Below are 21,955 nucleotides of genomic sequence, written 5' to 3'. Positions count from 1 at the left end.
GAGCACCAGCCTTGAATTCAGGAGGACCTGAATTCAAATGTGATCTCAGACACTTAACACTTCCTAGCTGTGTGACCCTGGGCAAGTCACTTAATCCCAGCCTCAGGGGGGGAAAAATATATATATTTTCTGTGGAATTCAAACAGCAAATGTTTTAACAGCAAGAGCCAAATAAATGAATTTTCTTAAGGACAGATTGCCAGAATCAAATGATCCTTGGCCCAAAAATCAATAGATCAGGATTCTGCTATGTGATATTGAGCAGGTCAGATAGCAGTGTTACAATTTGCTAAACAATAGTAATTTTAAAATCATAGTCTCTTCCCCTTCATTTTTCAGTAATCTTGGCAAAACCCTTTACCTTCTGTTCCAGTCACAATAGGAGAGCTAATTAGAGAAGTCTTTATACAACCTGATTTTTTGGCAAGGAACATTTAAGGTAAAGAAGTAGTATTTTTAAATCCTCCCAATACTTTAGAAAGGTGGGAAGGAGTCAATGACTTCTGCCATCCAGAACTGTGGTATTTTTAAAGGGCTAATGGCATTTTTCTTCTTGTCTTTCAGATGGGTCAGTAAACGAGCCAGACATGGCCGCCAACTTTTGTCCTGACCACAAAGCACCCATGGTGCTATTCTTGGACCGTGTCTATGGTATTGAGGACCAAACTTTTCTTCTTCATCTTTTGGAGGTTGGATTTTTACCTGACTTAAGAGCATCAACCTCTCTAGACACAGTAAGTTACTGAAATAAAAACTGTTATTTTTCTAATGTGATTATATTTGGTAGCTAAATTAAATTCAGTGTTTATTGCTTTTCATATGCATTGTGTCTCTGTTCACACAATAGTTTTGTCATATCTCTAAGTATATTGACTCCCTTTTACAGATGCAAAAAGAAAAAAAAAAACTAATATGCTAAGAAATGGGAGGTTTCAATATCCCATACTCAAAAGAAAGGCTAACTTGAAAAATCAAAAATCAAGATTTAACAACTACTTAATCAAGAGCTTGACTAGTCATGGCCTTTGGTCTTAAAACATTCCATCTCCCTTCTTGTTTTCAAACCCAAAGTAAAAGGAGATTGTATTTAGAGGAGTGGCTAACTCTTCTGAAGCTTAAGAAATTTAATTTTTTTATGCTGAGAAAAAATGATCCAGCCTTTGGAATAATTATATTTTAATTGGTGACCCAGAATTTAAAAGTTCATGCAATTATCAGCCTGAGAATGAAGAAGAATTCTGACAATATCTGTCATATAGGCATAATAAATAATTTAAATAAATTTTATTGCTATTTTTTGTTTTTTTTTACATCACTCATTGTCTTAATTATTTCTCCCACTCAAAAATCATCTCATTAAGGAATAATTTTTGAGAGAAAAATGAAAGCACAACTGATTGTCCTTGTTTTTAGATTTTTTCAATGTGTCAATGTATAAATACTTTGAACCTACTACTTCCATAAATGGTTGGGAGTGTCCTTTCATATCTTTTCATTGGAATCTTGCTTGATCTTTATAATTTTGTTCCATTTACTTTTGATTTTAGTAAGAATTTTTTTTTTCCATTCACATGTTTGTAGTTACTGTGTATATTGTTTTCTTGATTGTGCTTACTTTACTTTGTGCTAGTTCATGTAGGTCTTTGTATGTTTCTTCAGTATTCATCTTGTAAATAATTTCTTACAGTGCAGTAAGATTCCATTATATTCATTTCTCACAATTTCTTTAATCATTCCCCAATTGGTGGACATCTACTTTGTTTCCAACTCTTAGTTTATTACAAAAAGTACTGCTGTAAATATTTTAAAGAATATGAGAACTTTTTTCTTATTGACAGCTTCCTACTCTTATTGATAGCTTCCTTGAGTATAATCCTAGCAATGGAATCTGTGGTTCAACAGGTAGAGATATTTTAATCACTTTATCTTCATAATTCTAAATTGCTTTCCAAAACAGTCATACTATTTCACAGTTTCACCAACAATATATTATTATGTCTGTCCTTCTACAACTACTTCAACAATGACTTGCCATTTCTGTCATTTTTGCCAAGTTGATGGGTGTGGAGTAAAACTTCAGGATTGTTTTGATTTGCATTTCTCTTGTGAATAAGTGATCTGGAACAATTTTTTTCATGTAATTGTGAATACTTTACAGATCTTCTTTTAAAAACAATTTGTTCATATATTTTGACTATTTGTCTGTTAAGGAGTGACTAGACATGTATGCACATACATACATACATATACACACATATATGTAAGTATGTGTGTATCCACACACATCTGTATATACATATGTGTATATTTTATTTATTTGTTTATATCTTGTATAATTAACTCTTGTCAGATAAATTTGATAAAAATGACTCTCCTTTTTAATCTTAAATTCATCTCCTACAAAAGCTTTTTAATTTCAAGTAAAGTTATCTCTTTTTATCTTTTTTAATTGCTTCTATCTTTTTTTAGTTAAGAATACATCTGCTAGCTATATCTGTGAGATATATGATCTGGTTCTTTTCTAATTATTTTTATAAAATAATCTCTAACATCAAGGTCACATATGTGTAAATTGTTGAATATGGTGTAAGGTGTTAGTCTAAGGCAATAGGAATTTTGTAAAGATGTGTTTATAGAACTCAAAGAATGTACAATATAAGTTATTGTGCTATGGACCCCAAAACATACTAAAGGCTCAAAAATTCTATTGGATAATTAAAATGCTTCATCTAAAGCTATTTTTTGAAGATTTTTAATGAATTTCCTGACTTAAAAATTGCTTTACAAATACCCCCCGAGGCTCCTGATAAAATCATACAATTTGTAATAGATCAGACAGATAATACATGCTTTTATTTGTTGTTTGGACAATGCACTTATCCAAATGCCTCAGTGCTACATTGAAATGTGTCATTTTGAACTCCTTATCCAACAAACTATGGCATTTCAATTCTGATAATAAAGAAAATTTCAAGAAACTAAAAATCAAAGCTCTGTCCTATCTCATTTAAATAATCCTATTAAAATGACAAGGTTGAACAGTTTTGATTTTTTTTTTTAGAACAATTGTCTAGAGCCAAAAATTATACTCTAACAACTTAATTTTCTTGTCTGCAAAATAGAAATAGTGATGCTTATATTATTTGCCTCACAGTACTGTGATGATTGAAGTGCTTTTTAAATCTTAAATCAGTACATAAACATGAATTGTATTTAGTTATTTACTAAAGACCTCAATAATTCAAGTTGTTTAAATATGTTCCCTGAAATTTACCTTTTGCCTTAGTACAGATAAGAATTTAAACATAATTTGAGACATTAGTAGTTTCAACATTTAACATTTTTCTTTATCAGGCTTAAGTCATATATCCTCCTTGTAAATTGTTTTCAACCCTTGTAAATTTAACCACCATGATATATTTCTTCTTCCTATGAGCAACACTACTTGAAGTGCTAGTTTGATTGATTGATTTGTCTCTCATAATTATGAAAATTACTAATTATAATTTCAGCAATGCTTAGGGGAAAAGATTATCAAGTTGAGAGCTCCCCAGTAAGTCAAAAAAGAGTTGAAGCCATATTAGAAAATTAATAGTCTTACAGCTGGAAGTCTTTTAAAATGCTGAAGTTATTGTGTTATGCTGATTAGTGCACCAAATGGAATAGATGTCAAGGACTTGGGAATGCAAAGATCTACTTTCTGAGATTCCTTTTAAATGCTTGCTACAAAGCATACTTGTGAGATTCCATGGTTTTGTTTTTGTTTTTGTTTTTGTTTTTAAGTAAGGCAATCAGGATTAAGAGACTTGTCCAGGATCACTCAGCTAGTAAGTGTCTGAGGTCAGGTCCTCCTGACTTTAGGGCTGACTCCACTTACTTGCCCTAGTGGCTTTAAATTCTTAAGTCCTTTGTCACTAATTGCCTCTGTGTCTTTAAGAAAGTCGCTTTCCTGTTTTGTTTCAATTTTTCTACTTTAGAAATGAGGTTAGTAAAATCAGTCATGTCACAAGATTGCCAGAAGAAAGGGCCTATGGGTAATAGACAAACCCTTTCAGAACACAGTAACTTTATTAGAAATGAAGTAAAAAGTAAGACTTAAAATGGAAAGGACTTTGATAAGAGAAATAATATAGAAGAAATATCCATTCATGATTCTCTTCCTCAAAAGAGTTATTTATACCAAGAAAGAGAAACAGAGAAACAGAGACAGATAGACAGAGAAAAAAAAAATCTTCATCTACTAATTCAAGGAAATACACCGTAATGTATAACATTAGAAATTTTTTGCAGCTACTGAAACTAAATGATTTCCCCAAGGTCCCATAGCCTTTATGTCAAAGGGAGAGGGTCTTCCTATCTGAGCTGCTTTGCATTTGTTGCCCTGTGTCCTTTCAACTCCACAGAATAATTCCATCTGCAAAGATAAATTCAATTCTAAACTCATCACCATGTGGCTAACTCAGCCTTCATTGAAATTACCTCCCTCCTTCTCCTCTCCCATTTGAATAGCAGCCTGATAGGAGGAATACCAAACTTCTCCAATAACTTTCTTTATCAAGGGCAGGAACTGAACTCAGTTTACTTCTCTATGCATTTGCTGCCATGCAAAAATGCAAAACTGAGTTTCAGTTCCACAGAACAAGATGCCCTTATGCTAGGTATCTCTTGGTATTCCTTGTACTCTTCTTTTACTCTCCTTCTCTGCAACTCTTTTTTTAATGTATTCTCTCCCTCTTTAGGTTGTAAGCTATTCAATTTGTAAAATTGCATCCCTAACGCTTAGCATAGTGGCACTTAGTAAATATTTATTGGATTACATTGAGCCTAGCTTTCCTCTCACTATGCCATGTTGCCACAACTTTTTTCCATATAAGATAATTTTTAATAAACATTTGTTGTATTAAGTTATTTTTCCTATGCACTAAACAAAAAAAATAAAAAACCCTTCCATAAAAGTCCTGTGTTGCCAATTGACAGTTAAGAGGTTTGATTATCAGGGTAAATCTTTTTAGAAGAAGGCAAAAGTGTAAAATAGTCTTTGTCACTTTTACAATAGCTAAATCAGAGGGAATAATGTTGATAATGACAGATTTTAATCCATTGGCATTCTTAATGCTCAATGTTTGCTGAAAAACTGATTTAACATGGTCATATTTGAAGAGGGGACCCTGCTACTCTGAAGATCCTTGGAGAAAATCTTCAACCCTGCCTCAAATGAGGGACACTGCCCCAAATCTTTTTTTAAATGAATTTAAGTTTTAACTGTTTGAGGGGGGAATAATATGGATTAAGATTCCTTTCTAATTCCCAGCCCCCATAAATTTCAATGGGAGATATCCCAGGCTCTCCCAGCCCCCATCAGATCTGAGCTAACTTGGGCTGTCCCAGCCCCCATTCTAATGATCTTCTCAGGTTTCCCCAGCACAAACAGTACTTTATCTAAAAACCCCATTGAATTCTATTCAAATTCTAACCCTGGCTGAAACCAGCCAGGAGCCAACCTGGGACTCTACCTACAGGCCCCTTCACCAAAAGCCCCCCATTATAAAAGATGGAAATTGGAGTCCACTCTTTGCAGGAGCCCCAAACATGGCATCCTTACACTGGTCATGTCAAGGGTTCCTGCCCACCTGGTGCCAGCCCTGGCGTCTTTCCACCTTTAAGCTTACTTCCAAACCCCACAATAAACTTCTTTTATTAATCTAGGTTTTTGGGTCTGTAAATTCCTTGACAGAGAACAATTGCGCTGCTACTAGACCTCATTTAACTTGTATCCTTGAGCCAAATCCAACTGGGTTGCAGGAGAGCTCTATTTGACTCCCTGTACCCTGAACCTGCCACTAGACCTCAATTAACCCTAATTTCATTCAGGTACCCCTTACCTAATTCTCATCATATTGACATCTTTACTCATCAAAAGAAATTTAGAAATTTTAACTAAATGAAAGAATACCTCATGAGTTCTCTTCAAGTCAATAAAGATGATGAGAGAGTTTATTTTCTTGTTTAGCTAAGAGACCAAAAAAAATTTCATGGATAATTTTATCATCTCATCTTATAATGTGCATAGTAGCATATATGACCAGATCATTATGAAAATGAACCAGGTTAGATATCAACATATATTATAGAGAATAAAGAAAAGAGGTTATTTGAAAAAAATTTAAACTATTCTTCAAAATAAACCAACATGTATTTTGAAATTTGCTAATATCAATATGAAAGTTATCATCATAGGAAAAGTAAAAGTATTGACATAGTTCCTTATTAAGAAAATACTTCCTCTTTTTGTAATAGAGGCAAAAGACATGGAAACCATTGTTTTAAGAGTAAAAGCATTTGGGCAAAGCAGGAGATAGAGAACAATTGTTTCCCCAAAAGGATTGTACTGAAAACAAAGAAAAAAAAAAAATCTTACCTCTCCCACATACCACCTCAGTCATTTTAAAGTAAGATCTTGAATAGTAGGAATTTATCCTGCTTGTGGGATTTCTTTCCTGATTTATGTTACTGTAGTTCTGTCTATATAACTTTGCCTTATTGACCAGGAGAGCTTGCATGTCCATTAGCATCCAATTGTGTAGTGCAAGAGAAAGATTAGATTACTTAAATTAATCCCTGAAGACAAAATCTATATCTTTAACACTTTAATATTAAGGTTCTATTGGTGATCCTATTTAGCCATAAATAATGGTACATTATAATATTAAAAAAATCAAAATTATAAATGGATATGTGTGTAATAAATGTTGCCAATAATATGTACAAGTATACAAGAAGTAGCATTAAGAGCATAGGGTGATCAGAATGAGTAATACCATTCGAATGCAACTTTGGTACCCTAAAAATCTACTTGAAACACAATGGAAGATGTTAAGCACATTAGATACAAAAAAGGGGGCGGAGCCAAGATGGCGGAGAAGATACACGTGATTTTGTGAGCTCCCTTCTTCCCTCAATACCAATTAGTTAAATCAGCCTCAAAAATAACGCTGGACTGATAGAAACCACAAGGACTGGAAGCACAACTTACCAGCTGAAGAGAATCTGGAGTTTCAACAGAAAAGGTCGGTTCCCAGGGGAGGAAGAAGAAAGGCCAGCACAGACGGTTGGGTGGTGGCGCACTGCGCCGATCGCGCTGGGAAGGGCTCTGGGATCAGAGAAGCCACTGAGATAGAGGAATCTGGCACAGGATGTTAGCTCTTCTCTGCTTATAAAACAGCAGTTCAGAGGAGAAATCAAGCCACTTTAAAATTTAAAGCCAGATCCTAGAACCACCCCAATCTGGAAATGACCAACAGATCTCGGCAGGGCTGTGCAGCCACTTTCTCCTGTCCAGCCTTCACCTTGGGGTAGTTAAGAGCCTGAACAGCGGGGACACAGCCTGAGGTAACATCTAATCCACATAGTGCTGGACTTGGCCTGAGGCTGTGGAGGTCTAGCAGCCCCAGAATTCCCAGATAAGTGGAACTTTGAAGTAGGGACCACAGTTTTTGGGCAGACACTTCCAGTGTGAGCACAGGGGCTTTTCACATCAGCTGCTGACATCCACGCCCCACCTGGACGCATTGGCTGGGCTTTGTGTCGCCTTTACTGTTCAGTCTTAAACCTCAGGGAAGTCTCTAGGACACACAGCACCCTCACAATGCAGTCCTATTAATCACCTCTGAGGCACTTCCAGGGAGAGGGAGGGGAACTCTCTCCCATAGCTCTCTCTTAGCTCAGGCGCAGGAGCCGCTGCATCCATCCGGTCTGGGAGGAAGCTGGTAAACAAATAAATAAATAAACTTCTTACCCCAAGGGCAGACCCCAAATATGAGTAAATATGAGTAAAAAGCTAAAGAGAACTACTGATTCCTTCTACACAGAGAAAGAGCGGGTTTCCAACCCCAAGGAAGTTAATAGCAGAGAGTCAGCAGATAACAGCCTAAAGGGGAACGATACCTGCCCCTATCACATAACTCTCTCCTCAAAGAGACTATTAAAAAGTTAAGAGAGTTTGAAGAAAAATGGGGAAAGGAAAGAGAAGCTATGATAGAGAATAACAATGTTCTGAAATTGGAGTTGGAAAAAATAAAGAATTCACAGGAGATTCAAGGAAACAAAATTTGTGAATTAGAAAAGGTTAAAAAATCACAGGAAAGTAGGATTTCTGAATTGGAAAAGATAAAAAAGTCTCAAGAAAGTAGGATTTCTGAATTGGAAAAAGAAAATAATTCTCTAAAAAAAATTAGGGAAATGGAAAAAAATTCAATAGAGCAAAATAATTCATTTAAAAACTCAATTGGGCATATACAAAAAGAACTAAAAAATGTGAAGGAAGAAAATAACTCATTAAAAATCAGGACAGAACAACTAGAAATGAATGATTCATTGAGAACCCAAGAATCAGTCAAACAAAACAAAACAAAAAAAAAAAAAAAAAAAAAAAGAAAAGCTGGAGAATCACATCAAATACTTACTGGGAAAATCTATAGACCTGGAAAATAGATCTAGGAGAGATAATCTGAGGATCATTGGACTTCCCGAAAACTATGACCAAAAAAAGAGCCTAGATTCTATTTTACAGGAAATCAGCAAAGAAAACTGTCCAGAGATAATAGAAACAGAAGGGAAAATAGACGTTGAAAGAATTCATCGAACACCTTCTGAAAGAGACCCTAAAAAAAGACCTCCACAGAATATTGTGGCTAAGCTGCAGAATTACCACACAAAGGAAAAAATATTGCAAGCAGCTAGAAAAAAACAATTCAAATATCAAGGGGCCACAATAAGGGTCACTCAAGATCTGGCTGCCTCCACATTAAAAGATAGAAGGGCCTGGAACCTGACATTCCGAAAGGCAAAAGATCAAGGATTACAACCAAGAATAAACTACCCAGCTAAGTTTAGCATTTTCTTCCATGGAAGAAGATGGTCATTCAATGAAACAGAGGAATTCCATTTGTTTCTAAGGAAAAAAAAAACAGACTTAAACAAAAAAATTTGATCTACATCCACAAGACTGAAGAGAAACAGAAAAAGAGAACTGACCCTAATTTATAAGAAACCAAACCATTCTCCAATTGATAAATGGTCAAAGGATATGAACAGACAATTTTCAGATGATGAAATTTAAATTATATCCACTCATATGAAAGTGTTCCAAATCACTACTCATCAGAGAAATGCAAATTAAGACAACTCTGAGATACCACTACACACCTGTCAGATTGGCTAAGATAACAGGAAAAGACAATGATGAATGTTGGGAAAACTGGGACACTAATACATTGTTGGTGGAGTTGTGAAAGAATCCAACCATTCTGGAGAGCAATTTGGAACTATGCCCAAAAAGTTATCAAACTGTGCATACCCTTTGATCCAGCAGTGCTGCTATTGGGCTTATATCCCAAAGAAATACTAAAGAGCAGAAAGGGACCTGTATGTGCCAAAATGTTTGTGCCCGCTCTTTTCATAGTGGCTAGAAGCTGGAAGATGAATGGATGTCCATCAATTGGAAAATGGTTGGGTAAATTATGGTATATTAAGGTTATGGAATATGATTGCTTTGTAAGAAATGACCAGCAGGAGGAATACAGAGAGGCTTGGAGAGACTTACATCAACTGATGCTGAGTGAAATGAATAGAACCAGAAGATCGCTGTACACTTCAATGTTGTATGAAGATGTATTCTGATGGAAGTGGATATCTTCAACATAAAGAAGATCCAACTCACTTCCAGTTGATCAATAATGGACAGAAATAACTACACCCAGAGAAGGAACACTGGGAAGTGAATATAAATTGTTAGCACAACTGTCTATCTACCCAGGTTACTTATACCTTCAGAATCTAATACTTAACGTGCAACAAGAAAATTGGATTTACACACCTATATTGTATCTAGGTTATACTGTAACATATGTAAAATGTATGGGTTTGCCTGTCATCAAGGGGAGGGAGTAGAGGGAGGGAGGGGATAATTTGGAAAAATTAATACAAGGGATAATGTTATAAAAAAAATTACTCATGCATATATACTGTTCAAAAAATTATAAATAAAATAAAATAAAAATAGATACCAAAAAAAAAAAAGGGACTAGAATTCATCAACAAGCATTTTTGAGGCACTTATTATGTTCCAACCATTGTGCTAAAGGCTGGGAGACAAAATTAAAAGAAAACAATCCCAGTCCTTAGGGAATTTAATTTGAAGGAATCATTATTACCTATTTAAATACACAAAACAAAATAATAGAGAATTAAAGCCACTAGCAACTTAGAAAATGTGAGGGAGTTGAGAAAAGCATTATGCCTTTGATGTTTAAACTATTTTCAAGAAAGCAAAGAATTCTAAAAGGAAGAATTGAAGAGGAAGTGTGTTTTAGTCGTGGAAATAGGAGATGTATGTTGTATCATTTGAAAAGTAGCAAGAAAATTTGGCTAGAGTACAGATAAGGGAGTAATGACTAAAAAACACAAAAGTTAAGTTGAGGCTTGTGGTGAATGACTTTAAAAACCAAAAAGAAGAGCTACAAAGGTTTTGAGTATCAGCCCAATAGTATACTATTTATTTGTCATCTGAGAATCAATCTGGCTCATTGGGGAGAGGCTCATCAATGGAAGGTTGGTCATTATATCATTCAAGGTTCCAAAGCACTGATCATGATGACAGACAGTCAGATAGATTATCCATTACAGAGAAATTACAAATTTAGGGTACTGAGGTGGAGCCAAAATGATGAATAAAGGCAGGAGTTCGCCCAATCTCTCCCTCAACGCACTTCAAATTCCTTTAAATAATGACTTTCACCAAATTTTAGAGTGGTACATTTTCCAGCTGAAGATAACTTAGAAGCTCAGTCAAAAAGGTCTATGACCCTAGGTTGGGAGTCCAGCATACAGTCCTGATATAGGTAGCACCATCACAATCCCTACCCCAGCCCACAGCCTTGCCCTCCGTGTCAGCAAGGCAGGACCCCTCAGTCTGAATCAGTGGTAGTTCTGGTGAACCTCTCTGCCTTGAGACACCAGGGAAGACCTGGGATGTTAGCAGAGTGGGTCTGTGGCAATGGGGTGGGTGTTGAGAATCCAGTCCCAGTGCAAGCAGTGCAGCCCTAGCCTCAGCTCCAGAATCAGCAAAGCAGGACTTGCTGATTTAGCACACTAAATCTTGTAGCCACAATGGGGCAAGGACACTTATAATAGTTCAGGGGCAGAAAAAAGGGCTTGTGGTCAGGTCCTTAAAAACTTGAAAATTGCTGCACAAAGCTCCTGAAACTTGGGACAGTGCACCCTCAACTTTGGAAAAGAGAGCGCTACTTTAACAGAGTTAAAAGCCAAATAATTTGACTAAGAAAATGAGCAAACAAAAAAGGTTTCTGACTATAGAAAATTATTATGGTGACAAAGAAGATCAAAACAAACACTCAGAAGATGATTGTAAGGGTTAAAAAGCCTCTAGAAGCAAGGAATGCAGTTCAATGCATGTGGAAGGACCTGAAGGATGAGAGGTTCTGAGGCACAGGCGAGTCCTACGTGGAGTTGGGGCATCCACACTTACCTATCTTCTGGCACCAACCCGGATCCCATAGAGAAAGACCACCAGGAGGTAGGGGTGAAGCGAAAGAGAACTTTATTCTTAGATAGCATATATTTATACCCCCCTGAGGATCTGGGGGAAGGGGGAGGTCCTCTAGGAACCTGACATAATGGGATTGGCCCAAGAAGAAGGAAGGAGGCGTGCTAGGCTTTGAGAGCACTGAGGAGGGAGGCGTGGTACCTGGAGTCAGACACTGCCTCTTGGAGCTATGCCCCACCTCCACGTAGGACTCACCTGTGCCTCAGAACCTCTCATCCCTCAGGTCCTCCCACATGCCTTGAACTGCATTTCCTTGCTTCTAGAGGCTTTTTAACCCTTACAGATGTTGACGAAATCAAAGTTCCTATATCAAAAACCTCTAAGAAAAACAAGAATTGGGCTCAGGCCTTGGAAGAACTCAAAAAGGATTTTGAAAATCAAGTAAGAAAGACAAAAAATTAGGAAAAAAAAATTAAGAGGGGTGCAAAAGGAAATACAAAAAACCTAATGAGGAGAAGAACACCTTAAAATTCAAAATTGATCAATTGGGAAAAAAAATGATAAAAGCCCATTGAGGAAAATAATTCCTTAAAAAATAAAATTAAAAAACTAATGACTTTATGAGAAACCAAGCTATAATAAAGTAAAACCAAAAGAAAAAAAAAACAGGAAAAAATTGTGAAATATTTCACTGGAAAAACAACTGATCTAAAGGACCTATATGTGCAAAAATGTTTGTACCAGCTTTCTGTGGTAGCAACGAATTGGTATAAGAGTAAATGCCCATTAATTGGTGAATGGCTGAATAAGTTTTGGGTATATGAAGGGAATGGAATATTATTATTCTATAAAAAATGATAAACAATTATAAGAAACAATCAGCAGGATGATTTTAGAAAGGCCTGGAGAATCTTACATGAACTGATGCTAAATGAAGCGAGTAGAACCAAGAGAGCATTGTACACAGCAATAACAAGATTGGATAGTAATCATTTCTAATGGATGTGGTTCTTTTCAACAATAAAGTAATTCAGTCTAGTTCCAATAGATGATGGAGAGAGTCATCTGCATCCAGAAAGAGGACCATGGGGACTGAATGTGGATCACAACACAGTATTTTCACCTGTTTTTTTTTTTTTGTTTGCTTGCTTTTTTTCTCATTTTTTCCCTTTTTGATCTTATTTTTCTTGTGCAGTGTGATAAATATGGAAATATGTATGGAAGAATTGTGCATGTTGAACATATATTGAATTACCTGCTGTTTAGGGGAGGGAATAGGGAAAGAGAGGAGAAAAAATTGGAACACAAAGTTTTGCAAAGGTGAATGTTGAAAACTAGCTTTGCATGTATTCTGAAAATAAAAAGCTGTTATTAAAAAAAAAAGAAAGAAAGAAAGAAAGAAAGAAAAAGATGATCAAGCCAATTTTAGAAAGGCCTGGAAAGATTTATATAAACTGATGCTGAGCAAAACAAGCAGAACCAGAAATATGTTGTAAACAATAACAGCAAGAATGTGCAATGATCAACTATGAAAGACTTGGTTCTTCTCAGTGGTTTAGTGATCCAAGGCAATTAGACTTTGGATAGAAATTACCATCTGCCTTCAGAAAAAGAACTATGGAGATTGAATGTAAATCAACACATCCTATATTCACTCCTTTTTTGTTTTTTTTTTTTCCTCTCCCATAATTTTTCCCTTTTGTTCTGATTTTTCTCTCCCAATATGATTCATAAAATAATGCATATTAAAAATAAATGAATAAAAATAAAAATACTGCAAATGAATTAAAAATTCAATTATGTATTATTAGCTAACAATATTTCATAATATTTTTATCCTGTTAGCTGGGATCAAATGGAAGAACCTTTGCTCAAAACTGGGAAGCTAACATAGCCCTATGTGTTTTTAAAAATGAAAAAAATAGTACATTTACTTATAATGTTAATTTTATCCCCTGAGGCTGGGGTTAAGTGACTTGCCCAGGGTCACACAGCTAGGAAGTGTTAAGTGTCTGAGATCAAATTTGAACTCTGGTCCTCCTGAATTCAAGGCTGGTGCTCTATCCACTGTGTCACCTAGCTGCTCCTATAATGATAAATATAAAAGAAAAATAAATTATATAACTCTTTAAATGAAGAAAAGATAAAAGAAAAACAACTCATCTGGAAAAAAGATCCAGGAGAGATAATTATTGGGCTACCTGAAAGTGATTTTAAAAAAATCCTAGATATCATCTTCAAGAAATTATCAAGGGAAACTGTCCTGATATTCTAGAACCAAAGGGTAAAATAAAAATTGAAAGAATCCATAAATCACTTCCTGAAAGAGATCCCAAAATGAAAATCCCCAGGAATGTTAGAGTTAAATTCCAGAACTCCCAAGGTGAAGAAAATATTGCAAGCAGCCCCCCCAAAAAAAAACCAACAGGAATAGTGAAGCCACAATAATGATAACACAAGATTTAGCAGCTTCTACATCAAAGGACTAAAGGGCTTGGAATATGATATTCTGGAGCTAGGATTACAACCAAGAATCCCCTACCCAGCAAAACTGAATATAATCCTTCAGAGGAAAATGTAGTCATTCAATGAAATAGAAAATTTTCAGGCATTCATGAAAAGACCAGAGCTGAATGGAAAATGTGATTTTCAAATATAGGACTCAGGAGAAGCATAAGGAGGTAATCAAGAACGTGATATTATAAGGGATTTAATTAGGTTTATTGGTTTACATTCCTACATTGAAGGATGATTCTTGTAACTTATTAGAAATTTTCAATTATTATGGCAATTTGAAAGAATATATATATATATACATATATACACACACATATACATACATACTTACACAGAAGGCACAGGTGTGAGTTGAATATGAAGGGATAATATCTTTTTAAAAATTGTGAAATTAAAGGGAGAGAGAAGAATGTACTGGGAGAAAGGTAAAGGCACAAGTGGAATGGTTTTAATTATCTGCCATAAAAAAGAAGGAAGAAAAAAGATTTTGTAGTGGAGGGGAAGAAGGGGAGGAGAGAGTAACTGAAACTTACTGTCATCAGAATTGGCTCAAAGAGGAAATAACATACACACTCAATAGAGTATAGCTCTATCTTACTCTGCAGGAAAATTAGGAGGGGAATTAGGGAAAGAGGGAAGGGTGATTTTAAAAAAAGGCATATTGGGGGAGTGAGTGATCAATAGTAAAACACTTGAAGATGGGCAGGGTGAATGGAGAGAGAATTGAAAAAACGTAAAAAAAATGAAGATAGCAATAGTAATTGTAGAAGAATTTTGAAGCTGGTTTTTCTGATAAGGACTTATTCCTCAAACATAGGGGGAAGTGAGTCAAATTTATAAAAAAAATAGCCAAGACTCAATTGATAAATGATCAAAAGATAAGAATTATGCCCAAAGTGCTATAAATTCATGCATATCTTTTGACCTAACAATGTACTATTAGGCATGAATACCAAAAAAAAAATTTAAAAGAAGAAAAAGTAAAGGAAAAGCAACTGTATGTACAAAAATATTTGCAGCAGCTCTCTTCTAAGGGCAAAGAATTGGAAATCAAGAGGATGCCCATCATCAGTACAAGAATGGCTAAATAAATTGTGGTAATATGATTGTCATGGAATATTGTTCTCTGGGAAGTGATGAGCAGAATGGTTTTGGTTATTAAAAAAAAACCTGGAAAGTCTTCCATGAACTCAAGCAAAGTGAAAGGTACTGTATACAAAGTAATAGCAATGTTCTTCGTAAATGAGTTTGGTGTTTTCAGTAGTACAATGATCCATGACTATTCTGAAGCACTTAGGATGAAAAATCCTATCCATACTGAGAGAAGAAACTGATTGTGTCTAAATACAAATTGAATCATACTTTCTTTTTTTTTAACTTTATTTTTCTTGAGGATTTTTTTTATTAGAGTGGAAGATCTATGTTTTTTTTCATAACCTGATTTTATGAAAATGTTTTACATAATTTCACAGTGGTTTCTTAATGGGTGCTGGTGGTAGGGATAAGGGAAATAATCTAGAACCCAAAAGAGTTTTTTTAATGTATTAAAAAATTGTTTTAAATGTAACTGGGGAAAATATTAAATAAATAAATATGATTTTTAAATGAGGCACATTTATATTTTATATAGTTATTGAAAGAATGACTGCAATTATCACAAATTTTTTTTCTTTTTTTCAATTGCATAGGGGGTGGGAGGGAGAAAATAGATTTTTATTCATTTGAAAAAATGGTGAGCAGATTTACAGATGTGAAATATTGCTTGCAGTTTTAGATACAATCACTATGTTATTAATATTATTTAACTGCTTTTCTTTACTACAAGAAACCTCTTACAAAATGGGAATAATCTATAAATATATGTGATATAAAAACAAAACACCTCAATAAATATTTTTTAAAATTCATGTAGAACAAAGGGGTTGTGATTGTATTAGTGGAGGATATATTTTCACTGATAAAATCAAGGATCTTTCAAACTATCAAAGTTAAATAAAGAGAGAGTAGAGAGAGAAAGGAAGGGAGGAAGAGAGACAGAGAGGTTAAAGTGTCCATATTTCTCACTACTTTCTTTTATTTATTTATTTATTTTTGTCTTTGCTGAGGCAATTGGGTTAAGTTTCTTGCCCAGGATCACACAGCTAGGAAGTGTTGTGGCTGAGACCAGATTTGAATTCAGGTCTTCCTGACTTCAGGGCTGATGCTCTATCCACTGCACCACCTAGCTGCCCTTTTTTTATACTTTTATTTTAAATTTATTTGTTTAATATTTTGCCCCAGTTACATTCAAAACAATTTTTTTTTACATTTTTAAAAAATTTTTGAGTTCTAGGTTCTCTTCCTAATCTTTATCCACAATTAAAAAACCCTAGTGAAGTTATGCAAAACATTTCCATAAAAGTCAAGTTGTTTCTCACTACTTTCAATAAGGTGGTTACATTCATCTTGTAATGTAGTACATATTTTAGAAAAACGCAGAATGAGGAAGGAAGCTTATCAGTTAATTCACTTTGTTTGCTCTTTTGTCTATATTTTTGCTTTTGACTTGATTTGTTTCATTTTACATGCAAAATAGTATCTTATGACAAAGTCAATAGTCACATTCTCTGTTGCTTTATGTTCTGCGAAGCACTAAAATGTGTAAGACATATCTAAAACATAGGATCATATGGTTGGTGAATTATGCTTTTCTGAGGATTTCCAAATAAGATTAATCATTATCTCTTTCTCTTTTCCCTAGGTTTCTCTGAGTACCACAGAGGCGGCCCTGGCACTGAATAGATATCTATGTTCTGCTGTGCTCCCTCTCCTTACGAGACATGCTCCTTTGTTTGCTGGAACGGACCATTATACCTCTCTGATTGATTCCACACTTCAAACCATCTATAGACTCTCCAAGGGACGCTCCCTCACAAAAGCACAGAGAGACACAATAGAAGAATGTCTGCTTGCTATCTGCAAGTAAATACTATCCTTATATATTTCTCATTTATACATTTTCGAATTCAATTGCACCTAAGTGTACACATTAAAAAAATTTATACATACAAGAATCTGAAGTCTACACATCTTCCTATAAATTTGACCCTCAACTGTATCTTTTTATCCTATGCCCTTCCATTTTGCCTCTCCAATTGTCTCTCATCACCTCATCTGACTACTAAAGGATGGTTGCCAGTACTGACTAGAGGATAAGGTACCTAAGACTCCACATTATATAACATGAACGGTCAGACTACCACTTCCTCAGCCAAGACAAGTTTGTAGTGGTTTGGATGTTAGTCTATCTAAGGCACTGAAGGTTCCAAGCTAGGGAGCAAGGTTCTCTGCAATTCATTTGAATTCAACAAATATGTATTAATAAGTTCTTATCATTTTCTAGAGACTAGAGCTACAGAGAAAATGATACAGCTTCTATCCTTAGGGATTAGCTGACTGTCTAGCAAGGGAAATAAGATACACATTTCTTTAGTACTTTGATATAAATTCATGAAATCTGGAATAATATTGGTACAAATCAATTGATATATGTCAGGCACTGTGCTAAACACTCAATATACAAAAAGAGGGGATACAACAAACAAATATATACAAATAAACCATATAGAATTAATGAGAAGTAATTAACAGAGAGAAAGCACTAGAATTAAGAGGAATTGGGGAAGGTTTCCTGTAGAAGGTAGGACTTTAATTGGGACTTAAAGAAAGCAATTGGAGTAAAGGAGAGAGAGCATTCCAAACATGAAAGAAAACCTGGATGTACCAGTAAAACTACATATTGGATAAATATTTATAAAATATATTCATCACAAGAAATAAGTGAATAATAAATCTCCAAAAAAAAAAAAAAAAGCAAAAGTCATAAATTAACTCTCAAAGAAAAAATTCCCAGGATCACATGTATTTACAAGTGAATTTTACAAAACATTCAAAGAACAATTGATTGTTATGTAAATTATTTGAAAAAATAGGAAAAATAAGAAGTTCTACCAAATTCTATAATTTAAAGTATCATATTGCTAACTAGCCAAGGTAGAGTTACAACAGAAAAGGTAGAACAATATCCATAATGAAAATTTATTCAAAAATTTAAATAAAATGTTAGCAAAGTTGCTGTAGCATGTCAGAAAGATAATATGTTATGATCAAATTACACTTATACCAGCAATGCAGGATAAATTCAATATCAGGAAATAATAACCATAATAGATCATATTAATGACAAAAACAGCAAAGATCATATGATTTTATAAGTAGATGCAGAAAAAACTTTTGACAAGATACAAAACCCATCTTCTTAAAAAAAAAAATACTAGAAAACACAGAAGTAAACAAATCTTTCCTTAATAAAGTATATTTTCCATAAAGCTTCCCAAAAAGGGAAAACAGTGTTGAAGTACTGTGGGAAAGCATATATATTAATGCACTATTGATAGAACTATGACCTGGTCCTGCCATTCAGAAATATAGAACTATACCAAAAAGGCTATTAAACCACATATAGCCTTTGATGCAGGTATATCACTACTAAGTGCACACCCCCAAAAATATCAAATAAGAAAGGAACCATATGTATGAAAGTGTTTGAAGTAGCAAAAAATTAGAAACTGAAGAACTCCCTATCAAATGGGGACTAACTGAATAAGTTATCATATATGAATGTGATAGAATACTATTATGTTGTGAGAATTGAAGAGAATCATTTTAAAGAATCCTAGAAGACTTGTAAGAACTGATACAAAATAAAGTGAGAACCAAGAGAATAACTTATATAGTAATAATATTATAAACAATGTTCAAAGCCTTAGGAACTCTAATGACCACAGTGACCAGCCACAATGCCAAAGGACGCATTAACCATACTAACCAGCTCCTTATAAAGAAGTGATGAACTCAGAGGGAGTACTGAGATTTTTTTTTCTGAATATGGCCAATGTGGAGATTTAACTGTGCATGTTTTTATTTGGTTGTTTCTTAATCAGGGATTGTGTTTTTCTTACTTTCTCGATTAGGAGTGAAAGAAATTCCAGAAGAAGCAGAGGCAGGCCTTTGGGAGGGGAAGGGGAAGAGAATGAAATTTAATTTTAGCTAATCATAATACCAATGGCTAGCATTATATTTAAGGGGGTAGAGATCCCATGGAAAATTTTCAATATTTAAAAATAAAAAGACGTTGAACACACAAAAAATTCATAATCAGGATTCATTGAAAGGGGAAAATCTTTATAGCAAGTTTCTTTGATAAGGTTCTAATATCCAAAATAAATAAGGGCCTGATTCAAATATATAAGAATGAGTTATTTCTCAGTATGAATCATTAATTGTCAGAAGAAAAAATCCAACAGTAGCTTGATAACTAACATCACCAGAATCTTGATTAGGTAGCAGATTTAGGTTAGTGATCTCCAAAGAAATAGAGGTTGTTCAGTAAGAAACTTAGTGAAAGACTAACTTAGAAGAAGAATTAGAAGCACTAGAATAAGAGCAAAGATGGCAGATGGTAAGAATAAAGAGTGGCTGAGTTTTGACAAAGCATCATTGTCACTAAGACAAGGGTGCAAGAGAATTGATAGTGGAAGATACTGTAGTAAAGACTTGATCAGATAAGAAGTAGGGAGGGAAAAAGGAAGAGAGAGCAGCTAGTACCGGTGATGGCCTAGGGGTAAATTGAATAGTAAGCCAGGTGAAAATATCCCCTAGGCAATTATAAATGTGGAAACAGAACTCAAAAGAATTGGGATTGATTATGGATTTTGAAGATATCCACTTAACTCTATTGAAGCTGTGGGAAAGTGGATTAGATTAATCTAAGAAAAAATATTGATAAAATAGAGTCTCAGGTGACACATGATAGGAGGACAACAAAGTATCAAAGAAAATGAAAGAGCAGTCAGATAAGGAGAAAAGCTGAGAGAATAGTGTCATTGAAGCTAAGATACAACCAAAAAAGATAAAGTGGTCATCAGCATCAATTCTTACAGAAAGTTCAAAGAGAATGAAGATTGAGAAAAGATTATTGGATTTGACAATTAGAACATAGGTAAATTTTAAAAGAAGGGTTTCCATAGAGTGTCGGATTAGAAAGCCAAATGAATAAATTGTGAATGGATAAAGAGCATGTAGAGGCATAAAATATAAACTTTCTTCACAAAAGTTTAACAGAAAAATTAAGGAAAGAAGGAAGGAAGGAAGGAAAGAAGGAAGGAAGGAAGGAAGGAAGGAAAGAAGGAAGGAAGGAAGGAAGGAAGGAAGGAAGGAAGGAAGGAAGGAAGGAAGGAAGGAAGGAAGGAAGGAAGGAAGGAAGGAAGGAAGGAAGGAAGGAAGGAAGGAAGGAAGGAAGGAAGGAAGGAAGGAAGGAAGGAAGGAAGGAAGGAAGGAAGGAAGGAGGAAGGAAGGAAGGAAGGAAGGAAGGAAGGAAGGAAGGAAGGAAGGAAGGAAGGAAGGAAGGAAGGAAGGAAGGAAGAGAAGGAAGGAAGAAAAAAGAGGAAGGGAGGGAGGGAGGAAGAAAAAAAGATTCCTTTTATTTTCTTAAAAGCTCATATTTCTTAAAAAAAAAAAAGCCATTTAATATTTCTTCATGAACTGGAATACATTAAAGAACTTTTTTTTATCTAATTGTTTTGAGACTTCTTATTATGTATTGATAATGTTTTTTGGGTTTTTTTTCCACCTTTTCTACACTCTAGTCACTTACGACCTTCCATGTTACAACAACTTCTACGTCGACTTGTCTTTGATGTGCCACTCCTTAATGAGTATTGTAAAATGTCACTTAAGGTAAATATTTTTTTCTAACAATTAAATTCTTATGTGTGCCATAGAAAATGTACAACAAAACAAGCCATTTTCATCATTTTCAAAAAAAAAAGCAATTCCGTTGTAATATTCTTCTCTAAAATATATTATTCTCTGGGTGCAAGTTTCTTGGGAGGCTTCTGGAAGCAGCCTTAGTTTCAGTTCAGAGTAATAATCACCTCAAATGCAGCCAGGAGTTAAAGTCCAAATCCTTTATTTTTTCCTTCAAAGTCTTGAATCTTTTCCTGGGGCCCAGTTAGCTTTCTTTTTTTATTTTTTTTTTTTATTTTTTTTTATTTAGAATTTTTTCCCACAGTATATATGTATGAGTAATTTTTTTTATAATATTATCCCTTGTAGTCATTTTTCCAAATTATCCCCCCCTCCCTCCACTCCCTCCCCCTGATGACAGGCAATCCCATATATTTTACATGTGTTATAGTATAACCTAGATACAATATATGTGTGTAAATACCATTTTCTTGTTGCACATTAAGTATTAGCTTCCGAAGGTATAAGTAACCTGGGTAGATAGACAGTGGTGCTAACAATTTATATTCACTTCCCAGTGTTCCTTCTCTGGGTGTAGTTATTTCTGTCCATCATTGATCACCAGTTAGCTTTCTTAGAGGGCCTATCTCTCTCCTTGGTTCTGAGAGCTCTTGCCACTAGTCCTTTGCCCCTGCCAGCTTCAGCCTCTAGCTCCCTCCAAATCTTTCCAGACAGCACAAAAGTGGAAATTGGAATGAATCTGTCTCTGCCTCTGAGAGTGGGCTTGGGTGTTAGTAGGCTTCTCCTTTAGTGGGTTCCTCCTTATATATACTCTTAAAGATGTGAATTTTGTGGAATTCTAACAAGTACTAAGTACATCTAAAGAACTGTTAAGCACCCTGCTAAACAACCATTGTCTCTATCAATTCCACTGATTTAGCACCTTGTAAGCATTCTAACAATCTGTGAAAATGATTTAATTCTTTTAAGTTGCTAAATAGGACAAGGATATTGCTAGCAAAAACAAAACCTTCATTCTTAAGTGTGAGTAAATTCAATTCAACTGTTTGATTCTCTTTAAATATTTTT

At 34.7% G+C, this 21,955-nt stretch overlaps 1 protein-coding gene across 1 annotated transcript in view; it reads left to right on the top strand.

Moving 5' to 3' along the window:
* RYR3 (ryanodine receptor 3) overlaps nucleotides 1–21,955 on the top strand; it is a 753,032-nt gene that overhangs the window by 552,290 nt on the left and 178,787 nt on the right. The window contains 3 exon segments of the mRNA XM_074289179.1: nucleotides 565–734; nucleotides 16,821–17,041; nucleotides 20,767–20,857. Coding sequence (XP_074145280.1) covers nucleotides 565–734; nucleotides 16,821–17,041; nucleotides 20,767–20,857 — 482 coding nt within the window.

Source organism: Sminthopsis crassicaudata, chromosome 2 (genome assembly GCF_048593235.1).
Source record: "Sminthopsis crassicaudata isolate SCR6 chromosome 2, ASM4859323v1, whole genome shotgun sequence".
NCBI lineage: Eukaryota > Metazoa > Chordata > Mammalia > Dasyuromorphia > Dasyuridae > Sminthopsis > Sminthopsis crassicaudata.
The sequence above is the reverse complement of the archived record's forward strand: the minus strand, read 5'-3'. Positions and strand labels throughout refer to the sequence as shown.